Below are 23389 nucleotides of genomic sequence, written 5' to 3'. Positions count from 1 at the left end.
ATCTTAATTTGTGTTCTGAAGATAAACAAAGGTCTTACGGATTTGGAACGACATGAGGGTGAGTAATTAATGACAGAATTTTCATTTTTGGGTGAACTAACCCTTTAAGCATTCATTGGCTCATTCTGTTGCATGCACATTTTAAGTTTAAGTACACAGTCCTATAATAGCTGTATTCATACTCACAGTCCTATCTGAGATTGAGGGTCCAGGAGGTCCAGGCAGCCCAGGTAGACCTCTAGGTCCTTGTTGTCCTTCCCCTTTCTCTCCCTACAGATACAATAAGGACAAAATGTTATTTATTGGTCCAAACAAAGACCTCAGTGAAAAAATGAGCCACCACAGACTGCCATAGATTGCACACTCCTGCCCTCAAGCCATGCTAGGAGTATATGACTATCTTCTTTCAGACGAACACATTTGGAGATATATTTCAAAATATTCTGGCTCTTGCAAGCTTTATAATGGCAGTGAATGGGGGGCGTGAATTTGAACCCCCAAAAAATGCATTCATCCATCATAAAAATAATCCATATGGCTTTAGTTTTAAATATGGATATTTTTCTCACAAAAACCCATCGATTCACTTCAGAAGGCCTTTATTAAGGCATTTTTTTGGCTTCAAAATCTTGCCCGCCATTCACTACCATTATAAAGCTTGGAAGAGCCAGAATATTTTATAACTCTGATTGTGTTCGTCCGGAAGAAGATAGTCATATACACCTAGGATGGCTTGAGGTTGAGTAAATCATGGGATAATTTTCAGTTTTGGGTGAACTATGCCTTTAAGGTATAATGTGTAATAAGTTTATTATAAAATAATGAATAATTAATAAACAACAAAAAAATCAGATTTTGCAAACCACCTTCTGCCCTTTAGAACCAGGTAGTCCTTGAAAACCTTGAGGTCCTTCAGAGCCCTGAATAGTAAGATCAAAGGAGAATGATGAATTAATAAACACAGTCTTAGTATATATTCAAATACAGAAACATCTGTCCAGAAAACTCACAAGCTTTCCGTCCTTTCCTGGTTTACCCTATAAAACATCAAAATTATGTTTAGGCTGTGTTCTTAACAGACATTGACAATCAACTTATTGGAATATTATTCATTTTAAAAGTAATTCGATGCCAAAGGAAGTTTGTGTTACTCACTGGCTCCCCCTTTGGGCCCTTTGGGCCCTTTGGACCCGGTGGGCCCCCTGGACCTCGTGGGCCCATTGGACCCTGCACCCTCTTCACCATTTTACCCTCCGATTCTAACAATTCTGCTTCTGGACCCTGAGGCCCAGGTGGTCCAGGTGGTCCTGGAGGCCCAGGATCACCTTTGGGGCCAGGATATCCAGACCCCGCACTACCCTATACAGAGAGATGGACATTAGCAGTGTGTTCATCAGCCTAACTGGAATCCCGCAGTAGTAGTAATAAAGCTTTTTAAAGGGTTAGTTCACCCAAAAATGAAAATTCTCTCATTAATTATTCACCCTCATGTTGTTCCACACCTGTAAGACCTTCATTCATCTTCAGAACACAAATTAAGATATTTTCAAGGTCCAGAAAGGTACTAAAGACATTGTTAAAACAGTCATGTGACTGCAGTTGTTCAAACTTTAATGTTATGAAGAGATGAGAATACCTTTTGCGTGCAAAAACAAAACAAAAATAACGACTTTATTCAACAATATCTGTTTTATTGTTGACTGTTTTAATGATGTATTTAGTACGGAAGAGGATTAGGGCCAAGCAATAATAAAAAAATAAAACCATCTCGAGAAAAAACTCGTTAAATTTCAAGAAAAAAGTCGAGATAAAATGTTGAGAATAAACTCGTTAAATTACAAGAAAAAACTCGTTAAATTTCAAGAAAAAAGTCGAGATAAAATGTTGAGAACAAACTCATTAAATTATGAGAAAAAGTTTGTTAAATTATGAGAACAAATTCGTAATTTAACGACTTTGTTCTCGTAATTTAACAACTTTTTCTCATAATTTAATGAGTTTGTTCTCAACATTTTATCTCGAACTTTTTTCTCGAAATTTAACATTTTTCTCATAATTTAACGAATTTGTTCTCGTAATTTAATGACTTTTTTCTCGTAATTTAATGACTTTATTCTCAACATTTTATCTCAACATTTTTCTTGAAATTTAACGACATTTTTCTCATAATTTAATGAGTTTATTCTCAACATTTTATCTCAACCTTTTTCTCGAAATTTAACGACATTTTTCTCATAATTTAACAAATTTGTTCTCGTAATTTAACGACTTTTTTCTCGTAATTTAATGACTTTGTTCTCAACATTTTATCTTGACATTTTTCTAGAAATTTAATTTTTTTCTCAAAATTTAACAACTTTAATCTCGAGATGGTTTTATTTTTTTATTATTGCTTGGCCCTAATCCTCTTCCGTACTTTAGTACCTTTCTAGACCTTGAAAGTGTTGGTTATATTGCTGTCTATGGACGAGTCGGATTTCATCAAAAATATCTTAATTTGTGTTCTGAAGATGAACGAAGGTCTTACGGGTGTGGAACGACATGAGGGTGTGTAATTAATGACAGAATTTTCATTTTTGGGTGAACTAACCCTTTAAAGGGAATGGGAGATGACTCTGATTGGTTTATTGCACGTTACACCCAAAACACACTCTTGACTCATTAAGAGACTCGGTACAACCCTTTTGGACCATGAGCTGACCATTTTTTCTGCCGATAAGCTAGCAAAAGTGGATTCGGACACGCCCTAAGTGCATCGATCATTAAAATAGGGCCCTAAAAGTCTGTTGGGGATTTCAGGTTGGGTTTCTGGAATCTGACAGAAGTCAACATGCATTTGCTGCACTGGTGAAGGGAGTGTTTGTACCACAAAAATAGACCTTCTTTACCTTCATTCCTTTCTCTCCACGATCACCCTGGGGAAACAAAAAAGACATGATTGGGGTAAAAAACTTAATCCTGCCGCGTCACACCAGATTAGGACAAAGGGTAAAGCAAATTAATGTATGATTTACCATGCAAATTGCATATGCTGACCTAACTAAAAATATACAGTAATGCACAGTCTGCCTATTTACTTGTTTTAGACTTAAACCATCATTTAATACATTTGATTAAAAAATAAAGTAGAATTGTACCTTCTGTCCACAAGCTCCACCTGTGACTGAAGTCCCATTAGCTTCACAATCACGTTTTGGCCCTGTGAATCCGCCGTCTCCTTGGTCCCTCTTCTCTTCCCTCAACCCTTTATCTCCTTTAGCGCCAGAGAAACCTGATGAAAACAGAACTGAAGGGTCATCCTGAACACCGGCCATCCAAATGAATAATTATAATACCTACTGAAATCTATAGTTCATTCATTCATACTATATTAAATATGTATATATGTATGTATGTATATGAAGTGTTTATATAAGCAAGCAAGCAAGTAATTTCAAAATGTGATAAACATATTTTCTATAAATTCAAAAGCTAGTAAATGCTTTTCAAACTTCTTGTTCATTGTATCTGGAGACTTCACCAAGCCCTGATTATATCTGTATCCCTAAATAAATATGAAATGGAATGATTATAGTAATAGCTAGTGGTTTAGCAGTGAATTTCTTCGGTTTATGGCAAATTTATCAGTTATTTATTAAATGTGAACATGAAAAACATAATAATAAAAATCGGACAACCTTTAAAGATTTCTGATTAAAGATTTTATCCAATAAGCTGTAAATATTTTGACACACACTAATGTTCAAAATTTTGGGGTTAGTTTTGTCTTATGTTCACTAAGGATAAAAAACCCCCAAAACAGCGATATTGTGAAATATTATTACAATTTACATTTTTTTTTTTTTTTTTTTTTTCAGTGACCATTACTCCGGTTCTTCATTGTTAAATGATCCTTACAAAATCATTGTAATATTCTGGTTTGACAATCAATCAATCAATCAATCAATCAATCAATCAATCAATCAATCAATCAATCAATCAATCAATCAATCAATCAATCAATCAATCGTGATCTCTACCTTTTTTCCAGTGATGCAAATACAATTAAACTTATGAAACATGTAATACAACTATTGCTTTGTCCACAAGATGGCGTTGCAGCATTTCAGTGCATTCTGTTGGAAGATATTTATGCCTGCATGCCTATTTCAGCATCATATTTTGTGAGCTAAAATTACATGTTGGTCACATCTCACAGACTCCACAATTTTTTTTAAATGATATGCCAAAGCCTGAACACAACTAATAAACAGCTCCCCATGTAAGCATCACCACCAGTAAACATTCACTACACTTTCTAAACAAACACAAAACATTTTGAGTTCTATAAAGTCCCAGCTCTTTGTCCTCTTGTCTAACAACATTTTTTTTTTTTTTTTTTTTTTTTTTTTTACAAAATTTGCAGTTTCACAGACCTGTCTCTCTCTGATGGTCATCTGTGTCCAACATAGGCTTGCGCACTGCATGTTGTGAAGGCAGGGGCTGTAAAACAGAACAGACGACTTTTAAAGAGACATATCTCGTGATTGATATAAGATGTTGTTTAGCTACTTAGTTATTTTATCATAGTAATGATACAACCTTACTAAACATGACTTAATGTCAGGTTATTTTGAATCACATGGTTTTTTGCATAAACCAATCAAATTTTATTCTATTATAATATGAGTAATGTCTGGTCACTGATTGTTCCCTGATCAACCAATCAGAATAAAGATATGACCCATAACTTAGTATAAGTCATGGCATAAGCCCTCTTTTGAACTTTATATGCTATATGCTGATATATACTTCTGTTATAATCTTAAAGTTCCCCTGCGGTGAAAATCAAGTTTTTAATGTTGTTTATGTGGTGTTTTTAATATGCTTTAAGACAAACCATGTGCAAATTCATAAGGCAACACCATTGATGAGTATTTTCTCCTTAAAACTGCAATGAAAAAAAGACAGTTTCAAACCCGCGGTTTGAAATCGCTGGTGTTTCTTACATCACAAACTACCTTGTAACCAATCACCTCAAGCATATCATTAGCATATCATTAACAGCGAACTAGCAGGGGAGTCTTGAGAGAAGCCCGTTTATCCTGGTATATTTTTGTGTTGATATAAAAAATCATGTAGATTTAGCAATATAGCAGGTGTATGATGTATATTATGTATATTATCTTTCTGACTCTATGGCGAACGGGAACATGGTTTGTGTAACATTAGCAACACATTATTAGCCATTTGATAAAGTAGTCAAGCAAAAGACTAATCATATTAATTAACGTTATGTGTCTGATGTTGTAAAGAGCGATACCATTGTGCAGCGTTTACCTCAGTAAGTTGACCGAGTGGATCTCTGAGCTGGCGTGAGAGAGTGGGGGCGGGGCTAATTTGCATATTAATTGATCTGCATATATTAAATGAGGCAAGGGTGTAGAGTTACATTCAAGCTATTTTAAGGCATGAAGAAATTTTTTCACAGGAAAAAAAATGCCATTTTGACTACAGGGGGACTTTAAACATAGTGCAAGTGTTTTCTGTGCCACTAAAATCAGTCATCAAACAACAACCAATACAGCAGTAAAGTGCAGTGTCCAAAATTTGATTAGGAGAGGCCGGCTACAAGGATAAAATCGCTATAATTTATGAGCACTGACCTCCTGAGAGACTGCCCCAAACAACACTGCACTATAAGGCAGAATTAGGTCAATACAGAATATCCAAAAAGAGCTATTAAATTCTGCAATTTTATCCAAAAAGCAAGTGAACCCAACACAAACAGTAGCATTATAAATCCCTAGAATACAGAGAGCCGAGTTCAGTGAATGATCCCCTCTGCCAGCTTGTTCTGAGATTGACCTTGTAGACGCATACATTTATATATTATGCGAAAAACAAATATGTCAAATAAGTAGAATGTCTGAAAACAGTATTTATTAAACAATATGAGAATAAAACCCAGATGATCTGGTGCTTCTGCTGAGATTTTGAATAGTAACACTTTGGAATACTGTTCTGTCATTTATCAATAACTACGCAGGACCAAATTAACATTAACTTAACTTAATTAACAACAAACTCTGATCAACAAATTAGTAAGTAATAGCACTCGGCTGAATGTGATAGACTCAAGTGTAACTTCATCCTTGAGCAGGAATTACTATCCAAAACCAAAGCTTAATCAGAGTTTCTTGTTAGTTAGTATTAGTTACTCGTTAATGTAAATATTGTGTTTCTCATTTCATTTGTTCCTTCAGTTATTCAGTAACGATAGCACAGTATTGTAAAATGCAAATGAACATGTATAGCCTATATTGTCAGGATTATGTTCCGTTCAGTGTGTTTTAGTTCTGTTTTCCTGTTTGTTCCCTTGATTCATCATTCAGTTCACCTGTCATTCAACATATTATCTCATTTAGTCTGGTATATTTCTCCTTGATTTGTTCAGTTCTTTGTCCTGTCTTGTCAATGTTAAGAGGTTGAAACTAAATATTGATTTGATTTGGTCAATAGAAGTTAATTGATAAATGCAATCTATTTATGACATTGTTTCTGAAAGCATCCTCATTTTACAGCATTTTTACACAAGTGCCTAAAACCTTTTCACAGTATTTGCAGGTAGTTTTCTTCAACAAGCATCTTGGAGACTTTGCTGCAGTTCTTCTGGATTTTTTGTATATTCTGAAATAAATTAAAATCTATATCTGATTGTTTCTTTCCTTTTTTCTTTTTTGCTGTATCATGGAAATGTCAAGAGAAACTACAAGGTTTTATTAATGTTCACCAAAAACAGATTACAACAAAGATGATTTATATACTTGTAGCACATTTACTACAAAAATGAACTAGAGCGGTTTGCCAGAACTCTGTATTTTTGTCAGATAAATGCAATAACTAATGTCCAATAAAATACCTACTAAATCATGTTCTAAATCAAACAGAGGCTCTGTTCCACTTCCGTTTCCTCCAGAAGCCTACAAATAATGAAAAACAGGCATTACCACCATTGTTACCACAAAAATAAACCTTCAAAATATTCATACGTTGTCCATAAGCCAAAAAAGTCAGTCCTGTCTGTGAAGTATAAACAATAAATGCAAAAAATACAAATACAACCTTTCTGTAGATGTAAGAATGACAGTCTCAAGTTTAAATGCAGCTTACGTCATAGTCATCATCATCATCATCATCAGCAGCTTCATCACAGTGACGCTCTGCAGCCCGTGGGTTTCCAACCACTCTTAACTCTGAGATCAAGCCCTAAAAAAAGACAGATCCAATATTAACATATCAGCTGTGATTGTATATGAATGTAAATGTCTTTCTGGATGGATGGATGGATAAATATCTAGACTATATATTGACCAGACAGTTAGCTAGACCATGTTTGGGTCGATAGACTGATCAATTAATCAACAGAGACAGATAGAAAGGCTACAAGGGGTCCAGGTAAATATTCCTTGTTGTCCTCACCCCTGAAAATGGCCCTTTGTATATTTGAGAAAAATTACAAGGCACTTTATACAACAGTTATTTCCGGTTCTCAAATGTGATTGGGAGGTTTTTCCAGCCATGTGATATTCTACTATATTCTATAGGGACCATTTCACCGCTTGAAATCACTCCGCTTTCAGCGTTCTCACACTGATTTCCCTATTTTTGTTCTACAGAATGTAGTTTTTTAGATGATAATGTAGTTGTTTAGACCTCAAATATGCAATTTATATATAAACATAGCGCCTATTTGACAATTTGTATTGACGCTTTCGGAGATGTGAGCTCCAGGCTGTTCAGTGCTCATGTACCCGCAGAGAACAGCTTCATCTTGGCCAGTCCTTCGGGAATTTGCCGTTGGTCTTATCTTTGGTCTTATTAATCTATTACTTCTTCCAGAGCTAATTGAATTGGCTTAAGGGCTATATGTGTCTACACCAGACAGGACTTTTATTGCGTCGTGCCGCAAAAGCTAAAATGCGACAAGGCGACTGTTGGAAAGCACTTGGACTAATTCACGAGGAATCCGTTTATTTTTGGGAATTTTTTCGCGTCGCATCCAGTGTAGACAATATCAGGGGTTGTTGCTCTTGTTTGGGTCATTGACTAATAAGGTTTTTAAAAGTGTAAAAAAAAAAAAAAACATAATGGAGATACAAATAATTCTTAAGTTTTAAGTGTTAACAATGATATTATGTGCTTTTTAAAATCAATTAACACTGCTTTTGTCATTTTTTACAAGATGGACAAAATTTGTCACCATAAAAGTCACCAAAATTAACCAATAACCAAAATTTCGGTTTTACCGAATGACGATATTTTCAAACAATGCTAACAGGCTGATATCTAGCTAGATAGCAAAAGGACAATCAAACATTTTATATTTAGTGCAAGTTTTTAAAATATTACAACATTTTCCATGTTTTATAGCGGTTGCACCGAATGACCTGATATTTCGGGACATGCGTATGAACAAGAACATGAATTTTTCAAATAGTTAAAAGAGAGTTAGTTACTTTGTTTCACGACCATGTGGTCCAAGTGTCTGAATGATGTCACATCCTGTCACATGATACTGACCGCATGACTTGATCCAAAATGGTCTGTTTATATTGGTTACTCCGAATGACATCAATGAAATTCATTTTTCCCGGACATTCTTTCAACGACTTCTAAACATAATTTTAATACCATTTTGGACTATGTTGATATATGATGTTATAAAATATATACATTTATTACATTTTAAAATATTTTAATCACAAATGAAATGGCTGTATTGGCCTTTGGACGGTTAAACCGAATGACATTTTGACACTTAAAAATCTTTAAAATACGTTTATATGGTGCAAAATATAATTAAAACCTTTTGGATTCAATAAAAGAGATCTAGTTGTACTACCTTACATACTTTGGATGTCATATCTTTGTTTTTATATTATTAAGGCCTTTGTACAACCCGTCACGTCACTGAACCATATACATGCATGTGCCATTGAACTGTTGTATAAACGTAATATCTAACAGGTAGCCGTGCTATATGACTCTATATCAGCACTGCTGTGATTACGTACGACCGAATCAGTTGCTGATAATAGAGCGATATGTCACATGGCTACCCGTGTGATATTGCTTATTTCAATGATACACAGGACATACTTGATATTGGTCTGGGTCATCAGTTCCACTATGTCCAACAAAGATCTTGGAGTTTGTCTCCAGCTCCAAGTCGTCAGGTGAGCGCTCAAACTTCACCATCTTGGGCTCAGTATCACAGTCCTCGTAGAAAGACACCTGGTCCAGATTAACAGCCAGAGAGAAACGGCTCCACTCCAGAGGCTTGTGTGTCACCTCAAAGCTGGCCACCTCTTGAGATCTATCTGAATCAGGCTCTGTGTAATAAAAAATAACTTTCCTTTTGCCATCCTCCACAGCTGAGAGCTTGACCCCCACGTACATGATTTTTTGTTTGGAGTCTGTGATGGAGAAGATGACCCCAGCGTCATCTGAGGAGGGCTTCAAGTGGAAGACGAGAGAGAAGTCTCGGTAGAAATGAGCGGGAAGGTGGGCACGTGCCATCTGCCCCGTTCTTGTGTCTTTTGTGAAGAGGTAAGCGGTTTGACTGGAACCTGGAACCTGGGTGATATCTTCAGGCGGAGGGTTTCCAATAAGCTGCAGCAGGGAGACTCCACTCTCTTCTATGGTACAAAGAATATTGGAAATCAGTACAGTGACTTTTACTGCAAAAAGAAACCCAAGCTTCTGAAGGTGGCTGAAATGAATGTAGTGTTCGGTGATAGTACATTTAAACAAAATAATGAGATTACATGATGAAATTTTAGGTAATATTTTTACTTTTTTTTTATGGTCCCCTTTGAACATTCTGTTGACGATAGGTAATGTGGCACCTATGTGTCAACTAGGTTCATATTAAACCACAAAGAGACTACTTTTAATATAATTCCTGCATGTTCTGTGTCTCTGTGTGAATGAATGGCGCAGACACGCAGTTTCATTTCCCATGCACACACTGAACCACACGCTTGCAGTGTTTTCAGCCTCCGTCGTCTCACTATATGAGGACATGAACACATGAACTTCATCTCCAGAGCCGCTCTGAGAGTCACTTCATCAGCATTTTACTGTTTCATCTGAGAAAAACTATCATCATATCATGAACACACAGAAACTCAAAGGTCTTCACTGCAACCCGTCAAAATAAAAGTTTGGTTTAACTTGAAGAAATTGTGACAGGAATATATTACTGTTGCACAGTAGAATTTAGCTACATCTCAATGTAATAATAATAATAATAATATTTTTTTCTTTTTAAGGAATAATCAAAAATTTTCTTCCATGTCTTAATTTTAACAGTAAAGCTCTGTTGTGCAGCACTTTGTTTGACAAAAAGTTTAATATGTTCATATGATAAAAAGATAAATTAATTTTTTATACCTATATTTGATTGCCAGAAAAATTAAAATACCACAACACAGAACTTCTGAAAAAACAAAAACAAATAATTTCATAGAAATTGTTGTTTTTATGAATTCAATTAATTAGACATGCTTTTTGATTGTTAATATTTAATTAAACCATTAAAATGGAACCCACACACAGAATTTGGTAAAAATAAAACAAATTTGAGAAAACAAATAAAATGTTTTTCATAGGGCCGTAAAAAATGTAATTTTTGTTAAACTTTAAATAAATTGTTGTTAAATTGAATAAGTTTCAAAAAGCATAAGACATGCTTTTTGATTGCTAAAATTTAATTTAACCATTAAAATGGAGACCAAACAACAACAACAACAACAACAACAACAAAAACTGAATCCAGAAAAATGTAAAGAGAAAAAGATGGAATTTGGATAAAATAAAATAAAACAGAATTTGGAGAAAAAATAAAACAGATTTCATAGGGCCTCACTTATAGTCAACAGAATGTGTAAAAGGTCCATCAAAATAAAATGTAACCAAATTTTCAATATTGCTTTTAAAATATTCAAAATAGATGCCTCCTTTTGCATTCAGTTCTTATACTGGTATACATTCAGTTCCTAAGGGTCTTTTAGAAAAAAACGCCATTTATTCCAATACATATGAAGAGAAATTGCACCTTTCCAGAAAGCCAACTGGTGTCATAAATCAACAACGTTATAAATCAACAAACTACATCCTTTAGGGACTGACATGACAACTAGTGTTTATGATCATGTCTACAGAACCTAGGGGAAAACAGTGAGACTGGAATAATAGTTCAGTGTACATTACTGTAAGTCCTGGGAGAATCAGACTAAATTTAGCTTGCTGATTATGTGAAATTTTGCTTTCTCAGGGCTCATGATTATTGAGTTTTTTTTACCATGACAGTTCTAGGTCTTGTAAAAACCTGACCATTCTTTAGTGTAAACGTTTTGTGCTAGAAAGAACAAAAAAGAAGAAAAAGAAGTACACTTTAGCATGCTTTTAAAAAGAATGCTGATTACAGGAAGGAAGTGTGAACTGAAAGTAATGTAATTGCAATTAAATGAAAATCTATTATAGTTTATTTATCTGATGTAAGAGTGCTTTTTTTTGACCCACTCAAGTCTGACGATGTTTATAAGTAATTTCATAATTATTCTATTGTCTTTGAGATATGTTTAAAGTACACTGACAAGCATTTATGGTAAACTAAAATATACTTCAGTGTCATTTCAATTTAAATGCATGTTGTGTATTTAAAATATATGTAATTGCACATTTGTAATGATGAAGTTCAATTTAGTTTAAGATATATTAACTAGTTTAAATGTAATATCAAATAACACACTACAGTTCAAATTCTAATGTGCTGTAGTATATTATTCAACACATAAAATAAGTGTACTTTAAAGCACAACAAAGGATCATTAAAACATAATGATTCAAATGTGCTTAATTTTAAATTATTACAAAGTTATGCTTTTTAAATGTGTTGTTAAGTCATGAAAAGTACTCTTTTTAGGCACACTTAAGGCCTTTTTTTCATTGATATTATATTATCTGCAAGCACTGTATAGTTTAAAAAAATATTTATAAGATTTGAAGAACACATTTAATACAGTTAAGCACACTTTTTTTCACAAGGGCAAAATAACCATGCATGATCTTGGTTTTGTTTGTTTATATGAACAAATAACGTCAGATTTTAATTCATTTTCATTCCAACCTTACAGCTGTCAGCCAGTACCAATAACAGATGTTACTGCAAAAAGATTGACTTTACATTCTACAGCTACAGAGCAGCATTATACACAAAATTCTTGCATGCATATGTGGGCTGAACCTGTCTAAAAGTTCTGACTGTGGGAACGGCATGTCCAATTCCAGGGTCATGTTTCAACAGCAATGGAAGCGTAGCAACTTTTCCCCATACACCATGATTCCCATTTGACACGGCTGTCCAGTCGCTCACCCACTCAGCCAACATTCATTTAGTTCCTGAGCTGTGCTGTCACCATGTTTCAAAACGCTTACACAGGGGATTCTGTGAGTATTGCTGGCCCATGTTTTAGTCCAGATGTGTGCTCCTGCATCCTACCTCACAACATCAACTCTCAAACACAATCTCCAGACTGCAGTGTGAGTGACACTGCATCCTGCTGTTGCAGTGTCATTCGACACAACACATTATGATGGTAGTACGTGACATAACCATCTTTTTGGGGCCAGGGACCCCTTATGGGTTAGAAGATTTTCCAAGGACGCCCTCATAATTATAACAATGATTAAACCCAAAGTTAATGTGGGTGGGAGTAATGAACACATATGCTTATTTTATTGGTGCAAATGCAAGTTGTTGAGAGAGAAACAAACAGATAAATTGCATCTGTGTATCTGTGTACATTTTATTATTACATTTAAAAATAATGTAAAATAGCCCACCATTAAATAAAACTAAATGTTTACAAACATTATAGACATGCATTTTATTTCCTCTCACTCAACAACAAATCCTTTAAATTTAACAGTATTCAGATGAAAAATTTAAGTATAGTCTAAAAATAAACGCATAGTTTTTTATTTTACATCCTAAAGAATTTTATTTAAAGCGAAACTGTAACTGGCATTGTGCTTCTCTTTTAATCTGCACAAATCCAAATGTTTCCATATTTGGATGCTAAACTGTTATTTAAGCAAGGCTTCGTACTTCACTCGTCTCAATATCTATGTAAAACTGTAGGGTAAGTCGGTGGTCACGCTGACCGACACAGCATTACAGACCATTTTATTTACGCTGAATATGTTTGTATATGTTTTTCTATGTTTGGATGACTGCATTTTTAGTTTGATGATGAACGGGTTGTGATATCCATGCTAGAAATGCTATAACAACTTAAAATACACATGGGTTCACTTCTGCTGGCCTTCAGTACATCATTCAAAACTGTAAAGGGTCTATTTTCTTGTACATTCAAAATAACAACAAAACTTTAGCTTTCATAAAATAAAGAAAACAAACAGGAAAGATCCTGGAATGTTTTCCTCTTTTCGACTGAAGAAAGAAAGACATAAACATCTTGGATGACATGGGGGTGAGTAAATTATCAGTGAACTAATCCTTTAAAATGTAATACGTTATTTTATTCTGGCCACCGCTGCCACGCTTTTATACATGTTAACCTTTATTTGAGAAAACTACGGAAGAGGATTAGGGCCAAGCAATAATAAAAAAATAAAACCATCTCAAGATTAAAGTTGTTAAATTTCGAGAAAAAACTTGTTAAATTTCGAGAAAAAAGTCGAGATAAAATGTTGAGAATAAACTCATTAAATTACGAGAAAAAAGTCGAGATAAAATGTTGAGAATAAAAAGTCATTAAATTACGAGAAAAAAGTCGTTAAATTACGAGAAAAAAGTCGTTAAATTACGAGAACAAAGTCGAGATAAAATGTTGAGAATAAAGTCATTAAATTATGAGAAAAAACTCGTTAAATTACGAGAAAAAAGTCGAGATAAAATGTTGAGAATAAACTCATTAAATTACGAGAAAAAACTCGTTAAATTTCGAGAAAAAAGTCGAGATAAAATGTTAAGAAAAAAGTCATTAAATTACGAGAAAAAAGTCGTTAAATTACGAGAACAAAGTCGAGATAAAATGTTGAGAATAAAGTCATTAAATTACGAGAAAAAAGTCGTTAAATTTCGAGAAAAAAGTCAAGACAAAATGTTGAGAATAAAGTCATTAAATTACAAGAATAAAGTCATTAAATTACGAGAACAAAGTCGAGATAAAATGTTAAGAAAAAAGTCATTAAATTACGAGAAAAAAGTCGTTAAATTACGAGAACAAAGTCAAGATAAAATGTTGAGAATAAAGTCATTAATTACGAGAAAAAAGTCGTTAAATTTCGAGAAAAAAGTCGAGACAAAATGTTGAGAATAAAGCCATTAAATTACGAGAATAAAGTCATTAAATTACAAGAACAAAGTCGAGATAAAATGTTGAGAATAAAGTCATTAAATTACGAGAAAAAAGTCGTTAAATTTCGAGAAAAAAGTCAAGACAAAATGTTGAGAATAAAGTCATTAAATTATGAGAAAAAAAGTCGTTAAATTACGAGAAAAAAGTCGAGACAAAATGTTGAGAATAAAGTCATTAAATTACGAGAAAAAAGTTGTTAAATTACGAGAACAAAGTCAAGATAAAATGTTGAGAATAAAGTCATTAAATTACGAGAATAAAGTCATTAAATTACGAGAAAAAAGTCGTTAAATTTCGAGAACAAAGTCGAGATAAAATGTTGAGAATAAAGTCATTAAATTACGAGAATAAAGTCATTAAATTACGAGAAAAAAGTCGTTAAATTACGAGAACAAAGTCGAGATAAAATGTTGAGAATAAACCCGTTAAATTACGAGAAAAAAGTCGTTAAATTTCGAGAAAAAAGTCGAGATAAAATGTTGAGAATAAAGTCATTAAATTACGAGAAAAAAATCGTTAAATTACGAGAACAAATTCGTTAAATTCTGAGAAAAATTTAGTTAAATTTCGAGAAAAAAGTCGAGATAAAATGTTGAGAATAAACTCAATAAATTATGAGAAAAAAAGTTGTTAAATTACGAGAAAAAGTCGTTAAATTATGAGAACAAATTCGTAATTTAATGAATTTGTTCTCGTAATTTAACGACTTTTTTCTCATAATTTAATGAGTTTATTCTCAACATTTTATCTCGACCTTTTTCTCTAAATTTAACGAGTTTAATCTCAAGATGGTTTTATTTTTTTATTATTGCTTGGCCCTAATCCTCTTCCGTAGAAAACAGTCATTTTGTAGAATTACTGGTCAGTCTGTAAATTTACCACCTCAGTGACTATTACGCTGTAATTCTGCATAAGTTACATTTTTCACAAATCATAAGTTTATTATGGTCTGTTGCATTCATTTAATCGACTGCTGTGAAAATACCATGATGCTGATGCGGAAGTGTTTTGCTTTGGTCTGAATGCTGTCATGTGTTGGCTTACAAATTTTGTTCGTTTTGTATGTCATAGTCTGTTTTGCAACCATATTTCACTGAAATGCACACACCGATTGTGTGATGATGCAATTATTTGTAATGAGGATTTAAGGATTTACTACATTGTGTTTTATTTTGGTGATAACTCTCAAACTCACTGTGCTGATTGCTTGTCAAATGTAACTTATGCAGTACTATAAGAGAGGACACGGTAAGCTAGGCTGATTTTATGCTCAGTTTACTATTTTCCCAATGAGGGAATGGGGATAAGAGGGCCAAGATTCAAGAGTCACGGTTCGCTGCTGTGTAAGTGTATAGGCATCTGTTCAAAACGTAATTACAAATAAATAATTTAAAGTAGCATACTAGTCAATGTACATTCTGAACTACTTGAACTATCTTCCTGTCCAGAAACATGTGCAGTACTGCAACTAATATGAACATGCTGGTAAATAAATCATCTGGCCAACTGTTCCAGACAGTCTCCCACACGTGTATACATCCTACAGCTGTGATAGGCCTACATCATTACTAAATACATATACTAAGTTTAGCAATATAGTACAAAAACAGCAACAACAAAAACATTTGACACTAATAACATGGAAACCTTTTAAAAATGCAAATCTCCTGTCAGAAACCTTCTTTGTAAGTTTTGCTTAATGGTTGTAAGTCCACAGCCCTCTGACAGCTGTAGGTAATTGGGAGTAAAATGAATGAGATGGTAACCGGAGGATCCTGTTAACTGATACCTCATGGACTCTCAAGAGACCAAATTAAGATAAACTTTCCCTTCAAAAAAGTATCTGAGCCCCTGCTTCCCAAGAGATAAGACAAAGAGTAACTCAAGCAGCATGAAACAGCTGCCACTATAACTCAGCTCCATTTAAACACTGCCAGAAAAATGATTATGATGAATTTATTTTTGAGAGTTAATAAAGGAAAACTAACATACTGAATGCAAAGTGACCTTAAATCCAAAAAACTGAAACAAAGTAATCATGTTAAACGATGAAGTCTGGATGTGAAAACTCTTACATCATGGTGTGCACAATACTTGTTAAAATGTTCTTTGGCAGTTGTTTGCCTCTGAGAACTCTGGGATTTTCATGGCGCTTTCACCAAGACCACACTGCTAGATCAAAACACGAAACTTTTTTGCCATCATACTGCAATGCCAGTGCTGGTCATAAATATGCATGGCCATTAAATGATCAAGGAAGACTTTGTGTCAGATGAGAATTGCTCTCCTCCACAACAGATCTTCACAACTGTCTTCACAATGAATCCTTTTCTACTCTCAACATTTCTTGCACATCATTCAAAAAAAGTCCCTCATAGCTAAAAATAGTCTGATCATGGACAGTGTCTAGTCACTCTAAGAGGGAACCTTGTTATACCCAGCATGCAAAGAAACTTACTTCCTTTTTTAAAAACATAGACACACAATAATCTGCCTTTTAGTCCAAGTGCCCACTCTCTAACAAACATGACTCACACCAACTCACACATATGCAAGTGAATTAGATGGTCAAACTGGATTAGACCATGGTGGGTGGCAATCAGTTATATTGTGATATATGGTTGAGCTGGCCTTTATATACCAGGAATATCAGTATTAAAGTGTTGCATATTTAGAACTAATTAGACACGTTTTACCAATAGACAGGTTATTTCACTATGCAAAACACTATACTCTCATTTTGGGAAATTGTAGATTTCCAATTTGGTCTCACAGCTATTATAAATTGATAATTTTCTTATATTTTGATTCGAACAAGAACATGCAATTTGTATAAAAAAAGCAAGCATCAGCTTCACCCCTTAGACCTATTTTGTGTTTGTAAACAGCGATGATGTTTTTGTGGGCGGAGCCTACCTGGTGGCAGGAAATGACAGTTCTGCAGTATATGGAATCGGAATAAAAGAATAAAAAGGTTATTTTTGAGTTTATATCTCACAATTCTGACTTTTTTCTCTTGCAAATCTAAGTTTATATCTCAATTCTTAGAAGGAAAAGCAGAATTGTGAGATATACTCGTTATTCTGTCTTTTTTCCTCAGAATTGCGAGTTTATATCCTGCAATTCTGACTTTTTCCCCCTCAGAATTGTGATATAAACCCACAATTGCGAGTTATAAAGTCTGAACTGGGAGATATAAACATGCAAATGCAAGAAAAAAGTCAGAATTGTTATATAAAAATGTTTAAAAGTTATCTATGTAAAATGTTATAGGTCTAAATATTATTTCATACTGTATCTGTCCCCTATGAACTGCATATGTGAATATTATTACTGTTTACATCAAATTCATGCTTCAATAGTAGACTAATCATTGCAGGTTTCATCAATCCAGTCTGTGACTTACAACATTAACATCTGTGTTTAGCTACAAACGACGGTACTACATAAAAATGAAGACTATATTTTTTGCAATCTAATTCAGGCATTCTAAGACACAAAACATTTTTCTCTTATTCTGTGGATTTTGCCTATTTTCCTCCACTTGTTACTGTTTTTCTGTCACCACTATGACGTAACTGTGACGTCTGCTCCAAACTGGTCTAAATCTAACCCTCATTCATACATCTAACCCTCAAATGTATGAATGAGATTATATGAATTCATACAAATTCACCACACTGAATTCACTACAATTTACCATGAACCGTCATGAGTGTGTGTCTCTTATCAGCTCTGTGATCTCTCTCTTACATTTACATTTACATTTAGTCATTTAGCAGACGCTTTTATCCAAAGTGACTTACAAATGAATTTCTCATACAAACACAAGTAATAGGTCATCTTGCAGTGGTTACCAACAGTAAAAATGTGGTGACAGATGAGTAGAAGCTCAGTCTCATCTGACTGTACATTATCTGTTGTAAGAAAGTAATAAAAACATATAGAACTTTCTTTACTGTTTGTGTGAATACTTGCCATCTTTGTGCACACACTTTGGATGTGTCAGTCAGCGTGAGTAAGATATTTTTGTTTACATCAGCATGACTTTGAAAATCACATTTCATTGGTTCAGACTCATGCCATCGAGAACTGAATATTCACAAAGCTGGAATGCTGTGCTTTAAAGCGATACCAAACTTGTGCTGAGGGGAAGCGCCAGTCGCAGAGAAGCTATCAGAGAAAAACAGCATTTTTCATTGATAAGGAAAAGGTAATCCTCTCAGAAAATGTACAAATAAAGATACTTTTAGATGTTTCATTGTTATTTGGAGCATTGGGATTGCTAGACAAGGGAAGTCATTTTTGTGAAAACCTCATTCGACCAAAACTGACATTTTTCACTTGTTTTGCCTGTAGCTTGTAATTAGCCTGTGCACTTTCCCACTCATTTTGCCTGCACGGGTCACAAATCATGTAGTTTAACAATCTTGTAGTTTATTTTATACAAAATTTTATACTTAAAGGGGTCATGAATTGAGAAATAATCTTTTCCTTGAGCTTTCGATATACAAGAGGTCATTGTACTATACAAGAATATCCTGTAAATTTCAGAACTGAAAACTTCCTTGCTAGCCCAATAAAAGCTTTTATTGTCACCAGACCCATTAAACGACTGATCCTAAAATGTCTATAGATAGGTGAAACTCCGCCTCCGCTGAAGAAATCAATGCCTACTTCATTACTGCATCGTTAGCCCCGCCCACTGGTGTGTTAATGAGATGACGAGAAGAGAAGAGTGATACAGGACTAAAATAACATTACCTTTCAAAGGATCCTAATGCAGGAATATGGTTATTTATTTTAAACAATGTGAATGTCTCAGTTGAGCTTTATTTATTTGTATTTGGTACATTTCACTTCTTTGGTAAATCAAACACATTTCGGACTTTAGACTTTTACGATATGGACTCGACAGTAATGCAACAACATGTAAGTAAATGTGTTCATTCTAATGCCTGATCTGATATTAATGATTCATGTACAGTCAGACATCTTTGTCTGTGTGTCAGTAAATCAAACCAGTGACAAAATGCTCAACTTCACCTTGTTTCTCTTAGTAGGATGAAAATAATCTGTTATTTAAACGATGATTAAATTATATATAGAAAGCATTCAAAGAATGCTCCCTTTACAATCGCAGGAGCTGTCAATCAAACAGCGCGAGTTTATCAATGACTTGCGCCAAAACTCCCGTTTTATTCAACAAATACCTTAGTTACATTGAGTTGCCACTGTTAGTTATGATGAAAGTGTGCAGAAATTGAGTTTCAATGACAAGATCATGCGCTCAACAACATGTCTGTGATCGACTACAATGTTCATCACTGCAACTTTTCATGCCATGATCTAAATATAATGCCGTAGATCTAAATGTAATGCTATAATAAACACTTTAGTTAACCTTGAGAGCTGTAATAGTAAAAATGTGCTAAAGTTTTCGAGAGAGTAATACTTAGCTATTCATATGAAAAGATGTCAGCCAATCACAGCAGTGGGCGTTTCCACTGAAGTCTCACAGCAGACACGCCCCTTAAAACAGAGCGTTCAAATCAGAGTGCAAGGAAAAATGCCTTTTATTTCTAAATTATGACAATTTTTGATGTAAAAAGCATACTAACATTATAAGTGCACCACAGGAAACATTATAAAACAATAAAACAATGCAGTTCATGACCCCTTTAAGTGCAAATGTACTAATTGCTCATAATTTCCGTTTGAAAATGTTTGTACACAGGTTTTACATACAAATATTAGCTGTGGGTTAAACAGCACTCTGAATGAAATGTAGAGAATGTAAAACATTGTAATTAGTATTCATGCATGCATGTAATTTTAATGGATTGAGCCACGCATGCAGGCGCAGACCTCACGTCACAGCAGATGCAAACTCTCTGCTGGTTACCCCATCCATAAGTGTTGGTCTAAACCCTGGCAAAGCAGTAGCAGAGCAGAGCAGAGCAACCGCTGACAGACAGGAAGTGACCTGTGCCTCTCACGGTAGAAAGCACACCAATGAATGACACATACCGACAAGACAAGCGGCACAAGTTTAAGATGCATCACAGTTTTACCTTTGTGGTTACTAACGGTTATGCATGGCTGACTGGGCTCTGGTCCCTCGGGGAGGGTGTGGCAGGCCACAGGCAGGCCCCTCTCCTGTAGGACTGTCCAGCAGCTGTCCAGCAGCACCTCACAGAAAGTCCTGCAGGGTAGCAGGACTATCCCAGACTTTTCAGAGGGCTGATGGCATCTTGGTGCCAGTAGTAGGCAAAAGAACCATTCCAAACCATGGTGGCAGCCTGAACGCAGGAGCCAATCCCATTCATTCAATACAGCTACCACATCCTCTGCCTGGGTGTGGTTAAAAAAATTAGGTACAGAAAATGTGACTTCACCATGAGATACACAGAAAGGCCAGTCAGAGCCTCTTGGTAAGCAGTTTGTGGAGTCCTTAGGGGTGCTAATTATACTAATCCTGCTGTCAGAAACCCATGTCCCTGTAAGGTTGGTTGTTTTTTTGCCTTCCTGAGCCAAAGTGGGCCCTGAGCCTAAGCCTGACCCACTGGCATCACCTGAGGAACCTTTGACATTTATTTCATGTTTGACTTCCTCTGATAAAGACTTATCATTACCCGTTTTCGAATGGCCACGCTTCGAGGAGATGCCAGGTGTCCTCATTGTGACAGCATTATTCCAGTTCACAGTTGGCTTCTGGTCCCAGTTCTGCACAAATCCTGTGGCTACATCTATGACATCCGACCCTACATCACCAATGTTCTTGTCTTCACTGGTTCTTCCACTGTCTTTGTCCACTGTAGGGGCCTTTGTGGCACCTTGATTCGCCCACCAAAATGCATTAAGAGGACCCACGTACGCAATCAACAGGAGAAACAAGCCCCGGCTGAACCTCATCTTTGTACATACACTTGTCCTTCTCTTGCACAAGTCATTCAGAACATGCTATCTTGGAAAAGTAGCCAAACTGACAGTGCAATGCAAGATGAGCTATCCTTTCTTTCCTTGCTCATTGTGATAGAGGGAGAGAGAGACAGAAGGCGTGTTCTTTTTAATGGTTGGACCTCATTGGCCACTTCTACACTCAACATCCCTTTGTGTCCCTATAGACCCCGCTCCATGAACACAGATGTGCAGCCCAATGCTCCTCTTTTGAGAATAAAATCCATGTATGGAGCCCTTAAACAAATGTAAGTGTACTTGTTTGCTTGCAGAACTTTCCTAACGTCAATCCTTTTTTATTTTCATAAATGATTGAATTTCTTTCTTTAAAAGAAGACTTTTTGAAGAATATTGGGATCCAAATTACATTAGACCTCTTGGATTTTCAGTGTATGAACAAATCTTATTATCCTTAATAACCTCCTAGATAAATCACGAGTTGTCCTTATATCACTGTGTATGGTCCTAAGTAATTTTTACTAATTTTTAATGCTGTGCATCTGCACAAAATGGTACGGGGGAAAACCAAGCAAATGATTTACACGACATTTCTTCTCAGTCCCCCACTGCTTGTACTCATAGTACATCTATTCATGCCAGCAGGGCTGTGTGGTGTGGGTCTGAGTGACAGACACATAGCAGCTGACAGCATATCTGATCTGGTGGATGTATCAGCCTACGTATGTGTGGAAACCCATAACCTCATCATTGTGAAAGGCAGTTTTCCCACATTCTGATTCTGACCATGCCTGAACCTCCTCTGCTCAAAATCTCAAACTGTCTGTCCAGCTGTTCACTCCACATATGCCCTGATCACACCATGGGTACTTGGCCCTCTAACAATCACTTTGTCTATTCCGTCCCCTGCATCCCCTCACAGTTCCTGTCTTTCTTGCATGCAAACTTATAATAGGCACAAGCAACACACACACATTCACAGTTTCTTCTAGTCTAGATCACACCCCCAGGGTGATACCAGTGAACACACTGACCTAATAAAACCCAGCGGTTGTGTTTTTGGACTTGAGTGTGAATTGGCCTTAGAAAACAGGTTGCTTCCTTCCAATCTGATTTGATTTTTATACAGAGATTTTTTATCCTGTATCTATTTATTAGTGTTTTACACTGATGTGGAGGAATTTTAGCTCACTCTTATTGCAGAACAGCTTCAGATCAATAACATTTGTAGGTTTTTGAGCATAAACAAGGTCCTGGCATAATATGTCAATGGGGTTTAATGGGTTAATTCACCCAAAAATGAAATTTCTGTCATTAATTACTCACTCTCATGTCTTTCCACACCTGTAAGACCTTCATCTTCAGAACACAAATTAAGATATTTTTGATGAAATCCGAGACATATATGACTCGTCCATAAACAACAATTTTAACCACCACTTTCAATGTCCAGAAAGGTACTAAAGACATTGTTAAAATAGTCCATGTGACTGCAGTGGTTCAACCTTAATGTTATGAAGTGACAAGAATACTTTTTGTGCGCTAAAACAAAGCAAAAATAACACATCACTTCTGTGTCATTCTCTTAAGTTGTATACATTTAGAACTTCCAGGTTCTACTTCAGCACCCTTTGGTAACTGTTGAAGTCCACTATATGGAGAAAAATCCTGGAATGTTTTCCTCAAAAACCTTAATTTCTTTTCAACTGAAGAAAGAAAGACACAGATATTTTAGGTGACATGGGGGTGAGTAAACTATCAGGAAATCTGAAATCTGAAGAGAACTAATCCTTTAGTGTGTGAACAAAATGCCAAGGACATATCCTATTCAACAACAACAAAGTTATAATTTTCTCCATGCTGTCCTCTGATTCTCACAAACTTGGAATGAAAAAGCATGTGGGGATCAGATCTGGGGCATCCGCTGGGTAGACAAACACCCAAGGGGCCAGACATGAGACCAGTGCTGGATGACTTTGTCCCACTCTGAGGCATATTAATAACATGCTCTGTGTTTATAGAGGCAGAGAGGTCAGTGG

General features: G+C 35.3%; 1 protein-coding gene across 4 annotated transcripts in view; it reads right to left on the bottom strand.

Annotated features, from left to right (window-relative positions):
- The window catches only part of col18a1b (collagen type XVIII alpha 1 chain b), a 53347-nt gene that overhangs the window by 22144 nt on the left and 7814 nt on the right, over positions 1-23389 (bottom strand). For 2 of the 4 annotated variants that reach the window (XM_048200891.1, XM_048200892.1), the window contains exons 1-11: positions 20507-21469; positions 9142-9680; positions 7153-7248; positions 6906-6962; positions 4416-4482; positions 3138-3271; positions 2889-2915; positions 1156-1359; positions 1011-1037; positions 867-920; positions 187-270 (exon numbers count right to left, since the gene is read on the bottom strand). In XM_048200891.1, the coding sequence (XP_048056848.1) occupies positions 187-270; positions 867-920; positions 1011-1037; positions 1156-1359; positions 2889-2915; positions 3138-3271; positions 4416-4482; positions 6906-6962; positions 7153-7248; positions 9142-9680; positions 20507-21347 (2130 nt within the window). In that variant the 5' untranslated portion in view covers positions 21348-21469. Of the gene's footprint in view, positions 1-186; positions 271-866; positions 921-1010; positions 1038-1155; positions 1360-2888; positions 2916-3137; positions 3272-4415; positions 4483-6905; positions 6963-7152; positions 7249-9141; positions 9681-20506; positions 21470-23389 lie in introns of those variants that run through there. The other 2 variants (XM_048200893.1, XM_048200894.1) reach the window with 2 other exon arrangements.

This window comes from Megalobrama amblycephala, linkage group LG8 (genome assembly GCF_018812025.1).
Source record: "Megalobrama amblycephala isolate DHTTF-2021 linkage group LG8, ASM1881202v1, whole genome shotgun sequence".
Lineage (NCBI taxonomy): Eukaryota > Metazoa > Chordata > Actinopteri > Cypriniformes > Xenocyprididae > Megalobrama > Megalobrama amblycephala.
This window is presented reverse-complemented; position numbering and strand designations above follow the sequence as displayed.